General features: G+C 37.0%; 2 protein-coding genes across 10 annotated transcripts in view; one reads left to right on the forward strand and one right to left on the reverse strand.

Annotated features, from left to right (window-relative positions):
- The window catches only part of TPP2 (tripeptidyl peptidase 2), a 53,019-nt gene extending 42,934 nt beyond the window's left edge, over window positions 1-10,085 (forward strand). For 5 of the 7 annotated variants that reach the window (XR_010471524.1, XR_010471523.1, XM_065057956.1 and 2 more), the window contains 2 exons: window positions 5,893-6,012; window positions 7,102-10,085. Coding sequence is in view for 3 of the 7 variants with exons in the window: in XM_065057956.1 (XP_064914028.1) it covers window positions 5,893-6,012; window positions 7,102-7,191 (210 nt within the window). In the remaining 4 variants the exon portion in view is untranslated. Of the gene's footprint in view, window positions 1-4,001; window positions 4,093-5,892; window positions 6,013-7,101 lie in introns of all 7 variants that reach the window. The other 2 variants (XR_010471522.1, XR_010471521.1) reach the window with 2 other exon arrangements.
- Window positions 8,098-17,131, reverse strand: METTL21C (methyltransferase 21C, AARS1 lysine). Of its 3 annotated transcripts, XM_005509980.4 has the most exons (6): window positions 16,755-16,918; window positions 15,971-15,996; window positions 12,523-12,689; window positions 10,636-10,778; window positions 9,026-9,143; window positions 8,098-8,754 (listed from the first exon to the last, which is right to left on the reverse strand). In XM_005509980.4, the coding sequence occupies exons 1-6, from the start codon at window positions 16,884-16,886 to the stop codon at window positions 8,360-8,362; spliced, it is 981 nt and encodes a 326-aa protein (XP_005510037.2). In that variant the 5' UTR covers window positions 16,887-16,918; the 3' UTR covers window positions 8,098-8,359. The 3 variants fall into 3 exon arrangements, with proteins under 3 accessions (XP_005510037.2, XP_064914065.1, XP_005510036.1); XM_065057993.1 differs by lacking the exons at window positions 15,971-15,996; window positions 16,755-16,918 and adding an exon at window positions 16,992-17,131; XM_005509979.4 differs by lacking the exon at window positions 15,971-15,996 and having other exon boundaries at window positions 16,755-16,911.
- Window positions 17,132-18,108: the final 977 nt, after the last annotated feature.

Below are 18,108 nucleotides of genomic sequence, written 5' to 3' on the forward strand. Positions count from 1 at the left end.
TTAAACATCACATGATGGATGTATTCACATGATGGATGTATTCCCTCATCTCTCCAGTAGTACTGTTCAGTAATTCTAATCGCAGCAGTACCTATAGATGAGGTTAACAACAACAACACAATAAGTTTGAAGGGGAAGAAATACATGCTGCTACTTAAAGCTTTCATATGATTATTGGAACTGAGACTTTTAATTGCTCACTTTTATACTTTGAGGTTTTATTTTTCTAGAAACTCTTTGAAAGCAATGAGGAGTGAGAATGATGTGATTTGGGCCTTGTTGGGATTGAGAATTTTGCTTTGAAAGGAGGTAGTAGAGCACTCTAATGATTTTTCCATGATAACAGATTTGGAGAAAAGGATTAGGGCTAGGGTGAAGGGAGTTATTTTCAGTTGAGATAAAAACTTTTTTGTTTTTCCTTTATTCCTTCCTAGAAGTTTCATGCTTGCAGCTGTTCATATTCTTTCATTTCCTTTCCTGACAGGTGTCATGCCCATCCGGTAGTTTCTTATGAACTGGCTGTAGTTACCAATTACACTGTTCAGAATAGTTGTTTCAACTGTTAGCACTACAGTTTCTTGCCAATGATGGAATGTTCTTTGGTCATTGAAAGTCTTAAAACATATTACGATTATCTAATAATGCGTTATTTAGCTTTTTTAAGGATCGCTATTCATGACTTAGACCACATAATTATGATATGGCCTGACACAAAAAAGCCTAAAAAAAAAAATTAATTACAGTTATATTCTTTCTGTCTTTGTTGTAAACTGTGATAATAGCTGTACATGTGTGTCATGGGCTGTAACTTTTCTTCAAAAATTAACTTAATACTTTACAGTTCCTTCATGCCACCCATCTCTGCCAAACTGCATTTTATGTTCAAGCTGTGTGATCAGTATTCATTAATTTTTATTTTTAATGGCAGACAGGTTTTGTAAGTAGAATTGTGCTTAAAGCTCTCTCAGCTTCCTATTTGAATAAAAATAAGTCTCTTTTGCCCTAGAGATGGGCCAATAGAATGTTTTAAGTATCTGTAGTCGTCTTTGGTCGTCTTCCTTCACAGCTGCTTCCGTTTATTTGGAAAAAACACTTGTATACATCTCTGCCTCAGTATTGCATGCAATATATTGTTATACTTGTGGAGTATTTGGTTATTTTAAAACCAAAATGAACAGCTTAGTGCAAATAATTTGATTTTGCAGACTGGTAGAGGAAAATTTGGAGTTTTGATGTTTAAGCGGAGCTGTACGGTCTGTGTAGCGTGCTTCCTTTGAGACGGGGAGTTTAGAAAGAATGTTGAGGAGTTAATTTTGTAGAGTAGCGTTTAAGACTTCAACACAGATTCTGTTTAAAAAAACAAGTATTTTTGCTAGGCTGAGGGCAAAAGCGTTGATTCTGTTCTTCAGTCCAGCTGACTTGTGCTTAGCAAAATTCACTTTTGTAGAAAAGAAGTAGTTATGGCTTTAACAGCCTTTCTATGATGCTACTCTGGACTGGCTCAGACCAGACTGATAAAATGAAGTGTTGTGACTTGGCTCTATCTCCTAACTTTGCTTAACTCATTTCCTTTTGGGAAATTTAAGAGATTTTGAAGGTGTAAGGGTAGAGTGGAGTAGTGATGTAGGATCCAGGATAGACCTTGAGTGAACGTCCTTTAAATGAGAGTCCTCACGAGGCAGCCAGCTTATTCTAAAGCATGCTGCTGGAAACAAAAAGGTGGAGTTCTTCCTGTACGTGGTCATGCCTTTTTGGCATTGGCACACAAAAGATGGAACAACTGGGTGAGAAAGAAAGGAAATAAGGCACTTGCATATTGCACTGATCATTCAAGTGCCAATATGGCTTTAGGTGGAACATTGCTCTAAGTGTTTTTACTTCTAAGCTTTCTGTAAGTCAAAGCTCATCCTGATGTCAGTAATTAAAATTCTAAGTGAAATTCTGAAAACAGACCGTGTTCTATGTCGTTTTTAAAGATACACAGAAAAGTGATGATGTTCCTGATTGTTTCTGCTCACCCTCTAGTAAACCAAGTACTATTGCTTGTTTCACCTCTCTCCAGGGCATTGCCACATGGCATTTGTTAGTGCCTTTGAACTGCCTGTTTTCCATTGAAGTATCATCCCTGTCCCCATATTGTGGCAAGTACATAGGGAAGCTGGTACTGAGTTTTGATAGTAAGTGCTTTTGATAACTGAAGATTTATTTTAAATGAAACGTGAAAGAAAATATTTATGTCCCCTGTGTACACAAAAGCGTTTCAAATAAACTCCAGTTGAGACAGGAAGTATTTTTTAGTTATGCTAACATAGGGGTTTTAGTAATGGAATATAAGTTATGCAATTTTTATTTTACTTAGAACATAGCTTTAAAATTTGTAGGCCAAAAGCCCCAGTTTGAAACAAAACAGCTACAGGAGAGTAGTATGATGTTGCCTGATTGTTACTGGTAATGACTCATCTCTAGAATTTAATGCCCCTCAACCTTTAAATTAGCTGTTGGGGATGAGCAAAAAGTCACATTTAAAAATAAGTTTAAGAACAAATAAAGCCCCAGACCTTTCCATCTTGCCTTCTAAACATCTTTAGCATGGATTGTTTTTCATTTTGCTGCCTGCACTGTCAGATGCAGCTGTCTCTTCCAGCTGATTGTATTCACTCATTGCCAAAAACTTGGTGCTAGATTCTCGATTCCATTAACTCCTCTCCCTCTCTTGTAAATAATAGTCAGTTTTTTAATATGAATATTACTTTTATTTGTAATAGGCCGGTTAACAGAGCAGAGTCAACAAACATAGCTAAGAAACTTTAGTTTATTACCATAGATTTTTATGAACCTGAAAAAAATTGCCTGCTGGTAATTATAAACGTTACAACTTCAGTGTTCTTGCAAGTAGTTGGAGTGTGTTATCGATAGATTATATTGCTTACCCTAGTATTGTAGTGCATGTAGATGCATTTTAATCAACTGTTTAAATAATGAACTAACTGATTATAAAAGTCTGTTTTCATAGATAACTGTTAGTGTACTAGAAAAGTTTTATTATAATAGGTTGTATAATGTTGCTGGATTTAAAAAGTATTCTTTTTTAAGGAGTGTTTTCAGGCTTTTAAATACTTTAGCCCTGCAAATGTCTTGGGATGGATCATTTCAGCAATTTACTGTCCTAAATAGGCATCGTGTAGCCAATGGCAAGTCAGGCAGTTAATTAGGAGATGGACATTCAACCACTTTCGTGGGTCTGGATCTTAGCACACTTAGTATTACAGGGCATTAGCTTGAGGAATAAAGTATCTAACAGTGATTTATCCCCCCAGTGTCCTAGTTCTATGTGTTGCCTTTCCTTATTACCCTTCGTTCACCACTCTTTGGCTAATTTTTGGGCTATATCTCATGTTCTGTAAAAGCTAGCCTTAATTATATTTATTGATATTATGAAAACAATATCAAATACTTGAAATTAATTCCTATTTGTTCATCTAGCAACTGCTTTTAGATGCTACAAGTTTGGTTTTTTGCTGTTGTTACACATTACGATAGCAGTGGTTTTCTCTGTTACATCTTAATAGCCCTCCAGTTTACTTTTTGTTTACTCATATGCAGGAATCATAGTCTTCACTTCTGTGGTCTTGTAAAGCTTGCAATATTTTAATTATAAGGCTTAATTTGACCAATATGTGTACAAGTTTAAAAGTATTATTTCTTATCTAACATTTTTTGTTTGTAAACCTGTTCTGATTTTAAAGCATCTCATGCATTATTCTTAACTTCTGAAGTGCTAATGAACGTTAATTAGTTTTATTTGTATATAGTTGATTGGGTTTTTTTTCCAAACACTAAGACAGAAATTATCGTCTTTTATCAAGAGCTCTTGGAGCATTGTTTTCAACCTTTTGGTCCAGCAGAGAACTTTTTTCTCATTTAGAAATACCCAAACTTTCATTTGGCCAGAGCAAGGGTGTTTCGTAAAATGCTTTGTTTTCTTGCCACAAAAACTCTAGGAAGCCCTGTTACGAAAGAAATGCTGTCAAGTGGCTTTCCTCCTGCCTTTATCACTGATGTTCAATAACCATTCAAAACTTACAGGGTCAGGTAAGAGCTTTCTTAATAGAGCAGTGACATTATTTCTGGTTAGCCTCCAATATGTTATTTGCTGAGAGCTCCAATGCATTTTCCATTTGATTATTTTTTGTTTGGTTTTGTTTTGTTTTGTGGTTCTATCATCATTTGCAGAAGGGATTTTTTTTTAAGTTTAGTTTAACGAACTAAATCTGCTAATGGATCCACTGAGCAGTTATTCCAAAGTGTTTGCTAATGTGTTTTGCTTCAGGAAAATATCCAAAATAATTGGATAGAGAATGCAGCATGCAAAGTATTTTTCCAATAGCAATATTTGGAAAATCTGTGTGTGAGTGGTGCTGTATGCTCATTGTTGCGTATATGTATGTGTTTTAAACTACAGCAGCTTAAGTAAATACTTGAACAGAACAAAATACATATACTTGAAGACAGAAGAAGAATGAGCAACTCTTGAGTGCTTGGCAATACTTTAGAGCTTCAAAATTATACCTTTACTTGCTAAATAATTAAGCTTATTATTTCTTAGCTCAGTCTTTAAAGTACGATCATGCAAAGACCTGTGCATGTGATTAATATTCAATGGAAGCATTCAGGCAGCAAAAATTAGGCAAGTTCTTCAGTACTTGCAGGACTGGGAACTCAGATTCCTTAGTGTTTATATTCTTAAGAAATATTTACTTTTTTTTTTTTTTTTGCTGTAATGCAAAATATTTATTTCTGAACATCCTTGAAGTGTTTTTATCTTTTCTTAATGAGATATTTTAAGTGTAGAGTGGGAAAATTTAACTTTTGTTGGAGGAGCAAGAGGAAAGGAAAAATATTGTAGTGAGTGAAGGAAAATGAGTAGCAAACTCTAATATGAGGTTTCATAAACTTTGCCAACAACAGGAACACTACCATATTCAGGAACTTGAGTGAAAATTTGTTTTAAAAATGTATTTGCTATGAGTGTTTGAAGGGGAATATTTGAAACAATGTCTTAATTGCACTAATTCTTAGTGCTGTAACTGGTGAAATGGTATGAACTATATTGCAACACCCTGAATGCTGTCAGTGTTTAGGTGTTAAGAACCTGATTTATTTTACATTAGCACATAAGTAGACACATTAATATGTGCATGTTAGTTATAGCATTGACAAGTATTGTAAGCTGTCTCTTTAGAATTAGTGTTATCAAGAGGAAGCTTTTTTTATAATCACTTCTTAATCAATTGCCAATAGTGAGGAACTGACCCAAAACCTGTGTCTTGTCTTCATGCTTACCTGTCTTCATTGCTTGTTTGTACTTAAGTTCATTTGTCTGTGTGTGTGTATATATAGAAATGTCTCACTTACTATGTACATTCATACTTGTTTCTGCAGTAAGTTTGTGACTTCCTAGGAATCAAAACTCTCAATTGAGTCTTTGTTTCTATGGGTCAAAAAAATATACCTGCCATGTTCTTGTTGGTTTTTTTTTTTTTTAATCTTATTTTTAATATGTACTATACAGTTGCCTCTAGAGAATGAAAATCCAAAGAAGCTAGAAATGTAGTGAATAAAAAAATCAGAATAGTAACATCTGTGTTACATGAGATGTTCTGAAGTTATATATGTTCATGAAGTCAGAAATAGTCTCTAGCAACTTCACGTTCACAACTTCTACTGTGAATCATCTGTTTTACTGCAAAGAAAAATGCAAGCTATCTTGTGTAAATGTTTGGCTTTGTTTAAATCACTTGTGCTACCTGAACAGAATCTGCTGTTACTTGTTAAGCCTGGTAAGATTAAAATATTAAAATACTTAATTTCTTTTTGTTTTTTGCATTGTAGGTTTTGACTTTTGCCTATAAGCACGCATTGGTAAATAAAATGTATGGGAGAGGTCTGAAATTTGCCACAAAACTTGCAGAAGAAAAGCCAACGAAAGACAATTTGAAAAACTGCATTCAGGTAAGGTGTAAAGTAATGGGCTATGTTCATGCTGAGTAAGCTTTTAAAAGTAAGGTATAAGAAGTATTTTTTAACTTTTGATACCTCTTACATTGTAGAACTCACTAAACTTACCATTTTAACTTTATCCAAGCTTTGGTGGGTTGGCCTCCATTTTTAATAGTGATTTCTTCTTTCTTTTTTTCTACAATAGCTAGTTTTTGAGTAACTGTCATTTTTAGCAGATTTACTTTCTGAAACTTACTTTGGGGCATAAGGAAAGTAGAGACAGCTTTAGCCAAAGATCTTCTGAATGTATAAAATCCCATTATATTGCTGTTTAATCACTTATTTTTACTATTATTAATCACAAATATTGTTAGTAGAATATAGATGGAGAATTAATGGAAATTACTGTAACTCCTAGGACATTTTTGTGCATTGAATTGAAAGACTGTATCAAAGAATCACAAAATGTTGGGGTTAGAAGGGACCTCTGGAGATGATCTAGTCCAACCCACCTGCTAAAGCAGGTTCATCCAGAGCAGATCTCACTGGAATGTGTCCAGGTGGGTTTTGAATGTCTCCAGAGAAGGAGACTCCACAGCCTCTCTGGGCAGCCTGTTCCAGTGCTGTGACACCCTCACAGTAAAGAAGTTTCTCCTCATGTTGAGATGGAACCTCCTGTGCTTCAGTCTGTGCCCGTTGCTTCTCATCCTATTGTTGGGAACCACTGAAAGGAGTCTGGTCGCATCCTCTTGACATCCACCCTTGAGATATTTATAAACATTGAGATCCCCTCTCAGCCTTCTCTTTTCTAGGCTGAACAGACCCGGCTCTCATTCTCTCTTCTTAAGAAAGGTGCTCTAGGCCCCTCATCATCTTTGTAGCCCACCACTGGAGTCCCTGTAGATCGTACAGAATGTTTTTCTTTTTCCCTTCAGGACTAAGTAATTCAAAGATCACCAGTTCTCCATATCTGTTATCTTTTTGATAAGACATGTCTAGTAAGATGTTTATATCAATGGAGTGTTTGTGGAAGCATTAAGATTTTTAAAATATGACTCTAGAGCTTCTCTCTTTTTTTAATGTTAGCTTTCTTTATTTCAGCTAATGAAGTTGCTTGGATGGACTCATTGTGCAACTTTCACTGAAAACTGGCTTCCTGTCATGTATCCACCTGATTATTGTGTATTCTAGAATATCAACAATTGTAATCTTCAAGTGATTTTTATATGGGGCAGGACATGAAAATATAAGTTTGACTTTTTATTGGAACGCATGCTTTCGTTACTGAATGCTGATTATTAAATTGTGTGTATTTATCGGTAAAGGTACCTGGGTAAGGCTTAATACCTGTCAACCCAACTCCTGTCATCAGGGGGTTTCCTTATTGTGCATCCCATTGCTGGCAATGGATGTGCCAGAACTGCCAACACCAAGGATTTGGAATTAGGCTGGGAAGGCTTCCTGCATGCATGTTAGGTTCTTAACTGTTACTTTTAACGACAAACCTGTAAAAGCTCTGTATTTTTTACAGTAAACTGAATTTTAACATGTTTGATCTTTATTTCAATTATATGAAGGCCTTAAAGCTACTGCAAGAGTAGCTAAAAACTTATTTATTAGACTAAAGTAACGGGACATCATTACCTGTATTGTTTGCAAGAGTTTACATTTAATTTTTTTAAGAAAAATTCAACCTCTCAAATTGTTACGATGTGTAACTCGGAATTGCTGATGCATAGGTGCTCTTGTAAATCTTCATTTTGGAGTGATTTCAGGCAAAGTCAAAAATCCATGTGAAGTTGAGTATCAGAACAGGCTGATACATGTATAAAGGTGCCAGACAGTTAAATCTTGATCAGGTATTGTAAAGCTATACGTATATGTTTAATAATGTCAAAAATGTAAAACACAGCAGAATAAATGTGCAAAGTTGAAGATCAAAAAACACCATGTGCACTCTGATACTTTAAAAGATTTTATAATTAATAAAAAGAAATAATTAAGCTAAAAATCGTATTGGTGTCTGAAAGAGTACAGAAATGAAAGTTGCTGAAAGAAAATACCTTACAAACAACAGAAGTTCAGTGCAGCCCAGAATATCAGTGCTTTGTTAAAGCCTTTTTACTGACTGTTGCTACTAACATTGTTCCTTCAGTGGAGTGAAATTGGTCTGTTTGAACAGGTCGTATGTATCAACCAAAGACAAATTGCTATACGCTTTGTCATATCTTGTAATGCAAAATTCAGATACAACTGCAACTTTACAAACATAAATGCACAGAAGGTGCACCGTAATGCTTCAGAACATTCCAAACTGCAGGGTGCTCCCATTAAATCAAAATTAGTAACAATTTCCTCTTTAATTCTCTCTTACTGTGGCTTTAAGCAGCTTGACATTTGATTCTGGAAATTCTGCTAAAATGGTTGTGTTAAATATATTGCAAAGTTTTTCCAAAAATTCATAGTCTGTACTGAATCTGAATTTATTTGCCCATAGTAATACTGTTCCTGGCTTACAAAAATACACCATAGTTGCTAGCAGGGAGTCCAGAGCTGTATGGTGGTACACAACATCACTTGCCAGGATGAAATCATAATGGTGAGTTGATACAGGAAAGTCTTCGTTGAGGCCTTCTCCCCATACCAGTTTTCTCACTTCAGGTTTGTGCATATTCATGTTTTGTGTATTTCTTGAAATATTATATGAGAGATTTTCAAGAACTTCAGGCAAATCAGTAGCTGTGACATAAGCTCCTAAAGAAAACAGGAATTTGTGTCAATTCATCAGTATGTAGTTGAACATATATATATATGAAACTTTATCTACATAAGTTCCCCAGCTTCCCCCTCACAAATAACTAGGGTAGTTACTTTTATTGACAAAACAGTATTTTACAATAATTTTCGTTTTTAAAAAGGCAGTGACAAAGTTTACTTCAACTGTTCTTTCATTGCCTTAAAGTGACAGTGGCAGATCTAGATCATCTGTCACAAGAAATCCAAAAGGAAATATAAATTTACTAACCTAAGAGACAGGCCACAATGGAAAGCAAGCCTGTTCCAGCACCAATTTCCAAAACTTTTTTGTCTTTGAGGTTGAATTGTTCTTGATTTGTTTCCAGATATTGAGATAAAGCCAGTGCCTAAAACGGTTAACACATACATATAAGGGGGTAACAGGTAAGTTGCACAAAAAGTCATTAGATTTTTTTTTTTATACAAGTTTTTTTATATATACAATGAAAAACACTGAAGGCTGTAACATAAAAATGTAACATGGAAAGAATTATGATATGTCCTGGTTTTTATATTAAAAAAAGTTAAGCAGCTTATTTTTAGGTTTATGGCATATGGATTAGCTGCACACTGTGCACGCTGTGAGTCCTCTGACAGCTCAAGGTAGGCAGTGTTTTAATGTGAACCACACAGAACAGCAAACAAGAGGTTTAACAATATGGAAAGCGTAACGTTCTGGGTTATTATCATAAATGTTATCGTTTGTTATCACTATCATAAAGTAGATTCAGGCTTTTTTTTTCAGGATTTTTTTTTTTAATTTGTTTGTTTTCAAAGCAGATATTAAATTTATTGATTCAACACTTATCTGCTGATAATAGTATAAACTTTAAGAAGAAAACCAACAAACAACCACACTGAATGGAAGTATTGTTTATCAAACTTTTGTAAAGGTGTCATCAATAGAATACAAATTGGCTGTTTATAAACAACATAAAGCGATGCCAAAGAAACTACCTTCCCCCTGTTGTTTCTCTCCTTTAGAGTTGTGTTACTGTTACTGTTTAAACTCTTGTGCTTTTCATAATGCAACACTGGCTACCAGCTCTGGGAAAGCTGACAGCTAATGAATCACCAGTCTAATTTGTGCAACCTCTCGATTTTCTTGGAAAGTTTTACTATCTGCATTCTGACACCTGATTAACGTGAGAACTGATGAACTGACACTTCAAAATAAGATACTGTTTCACCCACCCGTACGCTTTCTTTTCATCTATTGTTTTGAAATTGTCTGCCATTTTCTGTGAGCTTTTTAATAAATGTGGATCTGAAAAATTTTGAAATCCTAATTTTCATGTCTTTGTCAGTTGACCTTCTTCCCTTAAAGGCAGTTTTCTCAATCCACATAAAATTCATGTTTTAAGAGCAGAAGCAAACAGTTCTTCTTCAGTCTCTGCAAGTACTGTTTTCCATGTTGCAATGGAACTGTTCCAGCCTGTTCTTTAAAAGAAGCAAATTTGTTTTAAGGTCCTTTGTTTAATCTCTCCCAAATTTCTTTTTCAGCCTCCTTTTTGTACCGCTGCTTGTTTTCTTCCCAGCAGTGACTGACGGGAAATATGGAAGAAGCTGAACACTTCTTCCTGAGTTCCCTTTCTTAACTTTTCTTCAACATCTGCCTCTAATTTACAAATACATAGGTGCCGTGGTTCTTTTGTTGTGGACTGGCAAATTGGCATAAGGCAGAGCTTTCTGCTCAAGCACCTCGCGATTTTGTTCTCCATGGAGAAACCTCAGCTACCAGGAGTGTCACCTAAGAAAGCTTCCTCAATATTTGTGTGCCACTGTCATGGTTTACCCTTCTGTCGTGTCAGCTTTCTGGGTGCCGCATCGCGTACATACCCCTGGCCACACCACGGCTCCAAAGTGTTCTATGGACTCCTGAATGACGATCTGGTGGCCCACGTACGTGTAGTGCTCTTTGTCAAAGTAGTGGGAAACTCTAGGAACCCAGTTCTGTAGTATTTTAAGGGTTACTGGTAAATCTGTGGGAGAAAAAAGACACAATTTGTACTTTTCTATGCAGGTGTTTTTATGCAAGTTGTTAAAGAGTAAAAAGTATTTTGTGAAGGTAGTACGTAGACACATGGACTGGGAAAGCTGTCAGGTCCTTGGCCTCGGGACTGGTTGGTGTCCAGAAGCGGACGATCTGGCTGGCCAGAGAGTGAAAGGTGCAGCAGTCATTTCCTGCCACTCTGAGTGTTTGCGTGGGCAATTTCATGATAGAAAGGAACCTTTTGGGAACAATCTACTATATATCTAATCTAATATAATCTAATCTAATATATACATATATATATATATATTATATATATATATATATATAATCTAATCTAATATAATCTAATCTACTATATATCTAATCTAATATAACTATATATCTAATCTATCTAATCTAATATATAACTCTGCTAATAGGGCTAGAAGACCTTCAGGACCAAGTCAGCTTGTATTTTGGAGTATGCCATTGTATGGGTGTGTGCTGTAGTTGTCATTTGTGGGGAGTTTATTCAGTGGGAAATTATGGGTTTTCCGTTTGCTGCAAAATATTTATTTGTATTTCAACCCTTGGATCAGATCAGCGTTTGCAAATTCTTATTGTCAGTGTGATATCATAGCTGCTTAAAAATTTTGCAAGGAGACTGCTCTGTTCTGAGTAGAAGTATTGAAGTGTTATGGCAGCTTTTAACCAGAGGTAGTTCTGAATCCTTTAGTCATCACTGTGTTCCCTCCCTCACAAAGCTTTTGTGATACGTTAGTGTGTGTCAAAATACTAAATACAGAGAAGTTGCCTTCTGCATCTCATGTTTTATTTGAGACTTAAGTACCTTTTCCTAACCTGTCTGCTCTAGCGACTTTCAAAATCGGATACAAACACCAAATAGTTGCATCCTGCTTTTTGTCTTTATATGCTAATATACTTAATTTACTTGATATGGCTGCTAGAGGATAACCAACACATAGCTAAACATTAAGCTTCTTTTTACAAAAAAATAATTAAAAAAAAAGCTGTAATTTAGGATTTACTTCTTCCATTGAAGAAAACTCAGCTCTATTTAGTGGTTATCGGGTTTGTTTTTAACCCTTCCACAAAAGGAGGGTAGTGAGATACTCTTCAAGTGACACATGGCGCTGCTCAGCAAGTGTCCGTACTACAATTGTGCTAACATGTCTCATCAGAGCAGGTAGTTCAGATTTTTCAGGAGAGCTCAGCTTTGCTGCTCTGTCTGTTCTCACTGGAAACAAGGACACTCTTGTTTTCGATGGCTGTGCTGTTGGTGGAAGCCTGTCACAACATGTGTAGATGGTGCAAAATTAACTGTAAGGAAGAGTTTTGCTCTGGCTTCAATGGATTTTAATTGATGTCTGCCTGGAGTCCTTGGTAGGTGTTTGAGCGGTTTAGCCTGCTGAAATTTGTAATCCCAAAGCTTCAACATTGCTAACCCAATTAATGCATTTTATAATCAATCTCTGATTGTAATTGAGAATAATCCTCAGATGTCTGAATAAAATGCAGTTTGGGTTTTTTTTAAACATAAGTCTTAATTAGAGAGTTCTTTTTGGAGATGTGGTCTGATAATAAATATAAATATAGGGAAAAATTGTGGGAAAAAATAGAGACCAAAAGGAAAAGTGACACAGTGACATTTACTATTTGAAGACTGAGAAAAGTGAAAATATGGCATGTTAGCATGCCATAGAAATTGCAATATTTAAATTGGATTAAACCTGAGTTGGGTTCTGCTGTTGAGGATGCACACGTGGAGCTGCAGGTGCAGTTTTCAGACTCAAACTGCTCTTCACAGGTTTCTTCTTCTTCCTCAGCTGGGCAGTCCATGACTCTCTGAATATTGTTGGGGAACGGCGGCTGCTGTGCAGAGATCATGGCAAACGAGCTGAAATGGAAAGAGAAGAATAATGTTATAAAAGCTTGTGGGCACTCTCCTTGTGTGAGAGACGACTGGAAGAAGGCAGCACACAGTTTGGGTGGGCTCTGGTTTGGGGGTTTTTTTTAGCGACAGGTTGGAGGGAAAGGAAGCCATGGTGAGAGGTGACATAATGCAGTAATACTATCAGACTTTACATTTTATCACGTTTATCACTTATTATTTTGCAATGATTATATTATCATTTATGCAAACTCTTAGCATTCTGTCACTCAATGGATGCCACTAATTAGTCTGAAAAGTGAGCTGCTTGTGTGATCCTCCTGCCAGTTGAAGCAACAGCTGACAAAGATGAAGAACCTTTTAACATCTGTTACTTTTAACTGTGTAATTTACTGTTTCCCAAAGAACTCTGGACGGTGATGTTCCTGCCATAAAACTGTTTAATTTGCTGCTGTTACTGCTCTTGATTTTTGTCTCTTTGCATGCACTTGCCTCTTCTTCCCTGCCTTTTCTTGCAGAACAGCTAATTGGATTACCCTGAAATGCAGTGAACTGCCGAGTATGCAGATGGTGGTCAGGAAATAATTTCAATGAGAAGCTGGGATGGGTAAGCTTTTTTGGAGAGCTCTGTGTGTGTTATGAATGACTGTGCATCTTCAGCATCCAGGGCAGCACCTGGCATAAGAAGGAACTGCGTGACACCAACCTACAAGCAGTAAAAGCAGGAGTAGGGCTGGATCTGCATTTGCCTGGGGAGAAACATGCCCATGAAACTTTGTGCTCAACTAGAGTATTTTTCAGTGATAGCACCTATGTATATATGCATGTGTGTATGTATACGCACGTATGTATAAAGAGGAAAAAAAAAAAACAAAGGCTCATATCTTGCTCTGACCAGAGACTGTACAGGTTCAATCTTCCCATGTATAATGATGGCTGAAGTGTATTACGTTTTTATCCATCATTGGCTTTATTCTGTTCATCTTTGAGAAGGCATGTTTGTCTGCTCTTTCCAGCCATGTGCACTGCAGTCGAAATGCTGTGTAATTTGGGTTCCATCATACCATAGGAGGCTGTTGGAGATACCCTGGCCGGAAGGGGGAGAGGTTTGGCAGCAACTGGGGGGGGGGTTCAGCAATGCCTGCAAGTTTGTTTGTTTGTTTATCAAGGAGCAGAATGACTCCTGACTTGCGTGGGTGGTTTATTTTGCACACATGGTACTGACACCATTGCAGTTTTGCTGATACCTGATACATTCCTTATTGCTACTCTTTTCATTCATGAGGACAGGATTTGTGTTCTAACTCTGCTAGCACTGCATTCATTCAGTCGTGGCAGTGGGTTTTGTACTGCTTCAGAAAAGAGAGTGCTTTAAACTGATATCTACAGAAGTATTTTTTTTTATATATACTTTTTTCTTCTCAGAGGGCCTCCACCTAGCTAGTAACAGGTTCTGGTTGTTACATACATTTTGTGTGTAATTTTGGATATGACTATGGTAGGTAAGAGGCTGACAGTAATGCTGCAGTTACAGCGTTTTCTGGTGTATGAGTTAATGCATCCATGTTCACATTTCACACATGAAACTCTGCCTCCTTACAACAGCGATGGTTTCTGTGTAGTCTCACGTTATCAGAAATATGCTTCCAGTTTTCCAAAATGCCTCTTTTTTGTATCTTGAGATAAAATCTCATCATGTTTTAGGAGGTCTCTGAGAAAGTAAAGCTTGTGTAATTGGCAAGGTGTGTAATGGAGAGAGAACAACGTCAGAACTGGTGATGGCTACAGCCAGGAAACACTTGTGTGAGGACCCAGTCTCCTGAACTTTTCATGTTTAAACATGCAGAGCACTGCATTTTCAGGGTTGGTTGGTTGGTTTGCTTGGGATTGGTTTTTTTGTGTGTGTGTGTGCTTTTGTTTGCTTTTTATTGTTATCATTATTTTGTAAGGCTCTTGTAGCATGAAATCTGCTATTTAAGTGAAAGGCCAGTTGTGAAATTGCAAAGCAGGGGGAGACTTTGCATTGTCTAGTACCTTCTATGTAAAAACTAGAAAGGCTTGTTTAATGAGTAAACTGTTTAACTTGTCAGTTTGGGTAGAAAGTGAGCCTTCTGTATTTTTTCTATGCTAAGATAAGTTTGTACTGCAACAGGCCAAATTTCAGTTGGCTATGCATAGTAGTGAATACCACAAAATAGCTTGGAAACAAGCTTAGTAAGTGTATATTTGTTGATCCATTGTTAAATAGTTGCATTAAATACATTGTATCTCTGCTTATGATAGACATACCCTGTTATTACTAAATCAGTACAGACTGAATTCTAAATTAAATTAGATGTTACATTTTCAAAATTAAAATTACTGTCCTTTCTCATGCTTTGTCCTTTGAGCTCCTCTAAAAGAAGAGCCTGCTTAAATATTTATAAAGGTGCTTTGTTTTTTATTAAATCCCTTCATAAAATGATTGGCAGGTCTAAAAGACGCCCAGTGGTTACACTGATACTGTTGTGAGTCTGATGGAGTCCTTAAATCCATCAGTTGCCTGAGTTCTTAGATGGGAAACTGGGGAGATAAAGATTATGCGCTTTGCATTTGTATGTCACGTATCACACCAGGCTCTGGTCTATCCTGAGGCTTCTAGATGCTATAATAATATCTTGTGATAGGTGTAGTTTTTGCAAAACAGAAAGGTGGGTTTGATTTTTTTTAATATATATATAGTCTACTGCCACAACTATTAACGATATATTTAATAAACTGGAGTAAAAAGTAAAGCATTTTTTAGCTGCAAACTACAGGACAGATTTAGTCTTAAAATTTCAAGAATTCTAGTATATTAGGATCTTGGCCTTCATGGTGCACAGCTTTATTTTATCATTTTTAATGACAAACTGTGCCTGAAGACTACAGACACAAGTAAGAAGTGAGTAAGCTGTTTGCAAATGGGTGGTGTTTGCACTATTACTTGCCCTGTGTGTGATATGGTCGAGTTGTTGCTCTGTTATTAGAATTGTAAACACTGACACTTTTTACTATTTTGACATTTTTCTGATCCATAGCTCTCTGAAAATGGTATATCTCTGAAAGCATTTTGATTTAGTATAATACTACTGCAATCAAAATCTGTTCCCTTCAAAACTGTTGGCTCTTTCTGAATGTTAGCAGCTGATATATTTTCAAAATGATCTTGAAGGGAAACAATCATCTAAATTCTGTTCTTTCCAAAGTTTTTAAACCCATATTGACTTAACTAATAATCTTAAACTGTTGTGAACAAAACAACTTACAAAATCACATTTGGTTTCTTCAGAACCTAAGGAAGAAACAATAGTTCACAAAATTATATCTATTTGACAATGCCACATAAAACTAACAAGGTAATTAAATGCTGAAGGGCAAATCATAAGATGATGATAAAAACTAAGGTAACAGTTTATCCCCTATGAGAATAAACTTCTAAAATCCATTGCTGGGAAAGAGCTTTTCAAATGTAGTTACATAGCCCTCCCTTCACTCCCCCACATCCCTTCCCCCCCAAAAAAGTAGGGTAGTGAGCAGTACTGTGTTACTTGGGTCTTCAGCTGTAAACAGAGCTCTGCTGATACGTGTTTCTCTCACCTCTACACAAAGTTACACAGCAAAGTCCATTTTAGTCTGAACCACTTGGGCAAAAGCCAATTCCATTTGCTCAGATGTTCTTTGCGAGAGAGGGCTTTGCCAAACACACCATTACACAAACGTCCCTGTTTTAGAGCTCATGCAACTTTCTCATGTTCTCCTGCACTAATAAAAATATATGTATGTTAAAATATTAATATAAATGCTAAGAAATAAAGGAAATGTCAGTGTGAGGAACATCACTGTCACAAACACATGAGTCCACAAGGTAAACGTATCCCAATAGTGAAAACCAGCAATGATAGCCACTTCTTGCACAACAGTAGGGGTTAGGTACGCTTGGTTTCTTTGGCTGACCTGAAGCACAACAATTCAGACGGAAGTATTTCCTTTGTTAGTGAGCAGAGAACACAAGCACACGTCAGACAGGTTAGCTGTTTGCTGTGTGGTTACCTGCTGTGATGGAGGGCGCTGGAGGTTCCCGCGGGGGGGATGCACGCTCCAGAGGTTTTTATACAGGCACGCACCTGGAAGGAGTAACTCTCTGCTCCAACCAGTCGCATTGCAGGCTATTTCGAGTAACATTACCGGGCAGCGCTTGAAGAACTTACTGTGTTACACTAAACTCTTCCCTGTTTGCAGTACAAAACAAGAACACTCTTAAGCTTTGAAGTCCCAAGCGTTACCAACCTTCAGAAATAAAATCTCAGCTTCCTCCGACCTCTTGCTTCGTTTTTGCAGATTTAGTGTTCCCTGCGCTCGCCTTCCGTTCAGGAGCGCTCACCCAAACAGGCAACTCACTGTGGGCAAACTAGCACATAAATAATGTGTGTGGCAACTTGGCAGTAGCCCAAACGCAGAGAAAAGTTCATGAAGCTCCTACTGCCAAGAAAAGGTCAAGTCTTCAGTGCCCTGCTGGGCATCTGGCCGGGGAGGCTCTGGGTATCCACTCCTGCCCTGAGTCACAGAGACTACGGGGAACTGACAGTCCTGAGGAAATAACAGCTTCCTATTAAGTGGGCATCGAAACCATAGGAAATATTGTGTCTGCTGAAGGAGAGAGTGCAAACATGAAAATCATGCTTTCATCAGAAGATCCTGCAGTTGCTTGTTTTAAAACAGATGGATGTTGTCCGTGTTGGAGATCAACCAAATACGTATTCCTTACACAATTCAAGAATTTGAGAGTTGTATGTGTGTTTACCTCTTCACAGCCATCCTATGCTCCCCTCTCCTTCTTGGAAAAGATTCTGTAGAAAGAAATTCAGCTGGAGGGTAGAGAAATTTAAAGGGAACTTTGGCAGTCATAAAGTTAGAGAACAACCCCTGGCTAATGAATGAAAAACTTGAGGTTGGCAGTAGAAGTGATGGAGGTGGGGGAACACAGGTGGGAATGTAGACTTCTAGATTTATAGGCATTTGCCTTTTTGGATGAGCTGCTTTTGAATTCAGGTGACGCTGTCTTGAAGAATGTCAAAGGAAAAAAGCCTTTCTGTCACTGTCACATGTTGGCTGCTGCGTGTCTTTAGTAGTCACACCTGGTGTAGGAAACATTTGGACGCTCATTCAAGTGCTCACCAGTTTCTTTCCTCTGAAATTTGATAGTTAAGACACCTTTTTCTTTTCTTAGTACTTGAGACTTAGTATTAAGATGTTAACTGTATTAATTTGATGACATAAACACTGAGTTTCACAGACATGCCTGACTTTACAAGCAGTGCAAACGAGTGGTCCAGAGCGAGGTCAGTAGCTGTTATTAGAAAGAAAAAAGCAGATACGCTACTGCTGGGATGGCTGCCAGGCCTTT

The sequence above is a fragment of the Columba livia genome, chromosome 1 (assembly GCF_036013475.1).
Source record: "Columba livia isolate bColLiv1 breed racing homer chromosome 1, bColLiv1.pat.W.v2, whole genome shotgun sequence".
Taxonomy (NCBI): Eukaryota; Metazoa; Chordata; class Aves; order Columbiformes; family Columbidae; genus Columba; species Columba livia.

Excerpts from the sequence above, each read along its gene's own strand:
- METTL21C (XM_005509980.4), bottom strand. The coding sequence starts at position 16,886 with ATGTTACTCGAAATAGCCTGCAATGCGACTGGTTGGAGCAGAGAGTTA. Across the intron at positions 10,779-12,522 it reads AACAGCAGAACCCAACTCAG|ATTTACCAGTAACCCTTAAA; the intron begins GTTTAATCCAAT and ends TTTCTCCCACAG. Across the intron at positions 9,144-10,635 it reads GAGCCGTGGTGTGGCCAGGG|GCACTGGCTTTATCTCAATA; the intron begins GTATGTACGCGA and ends TAACCGTTTTAG.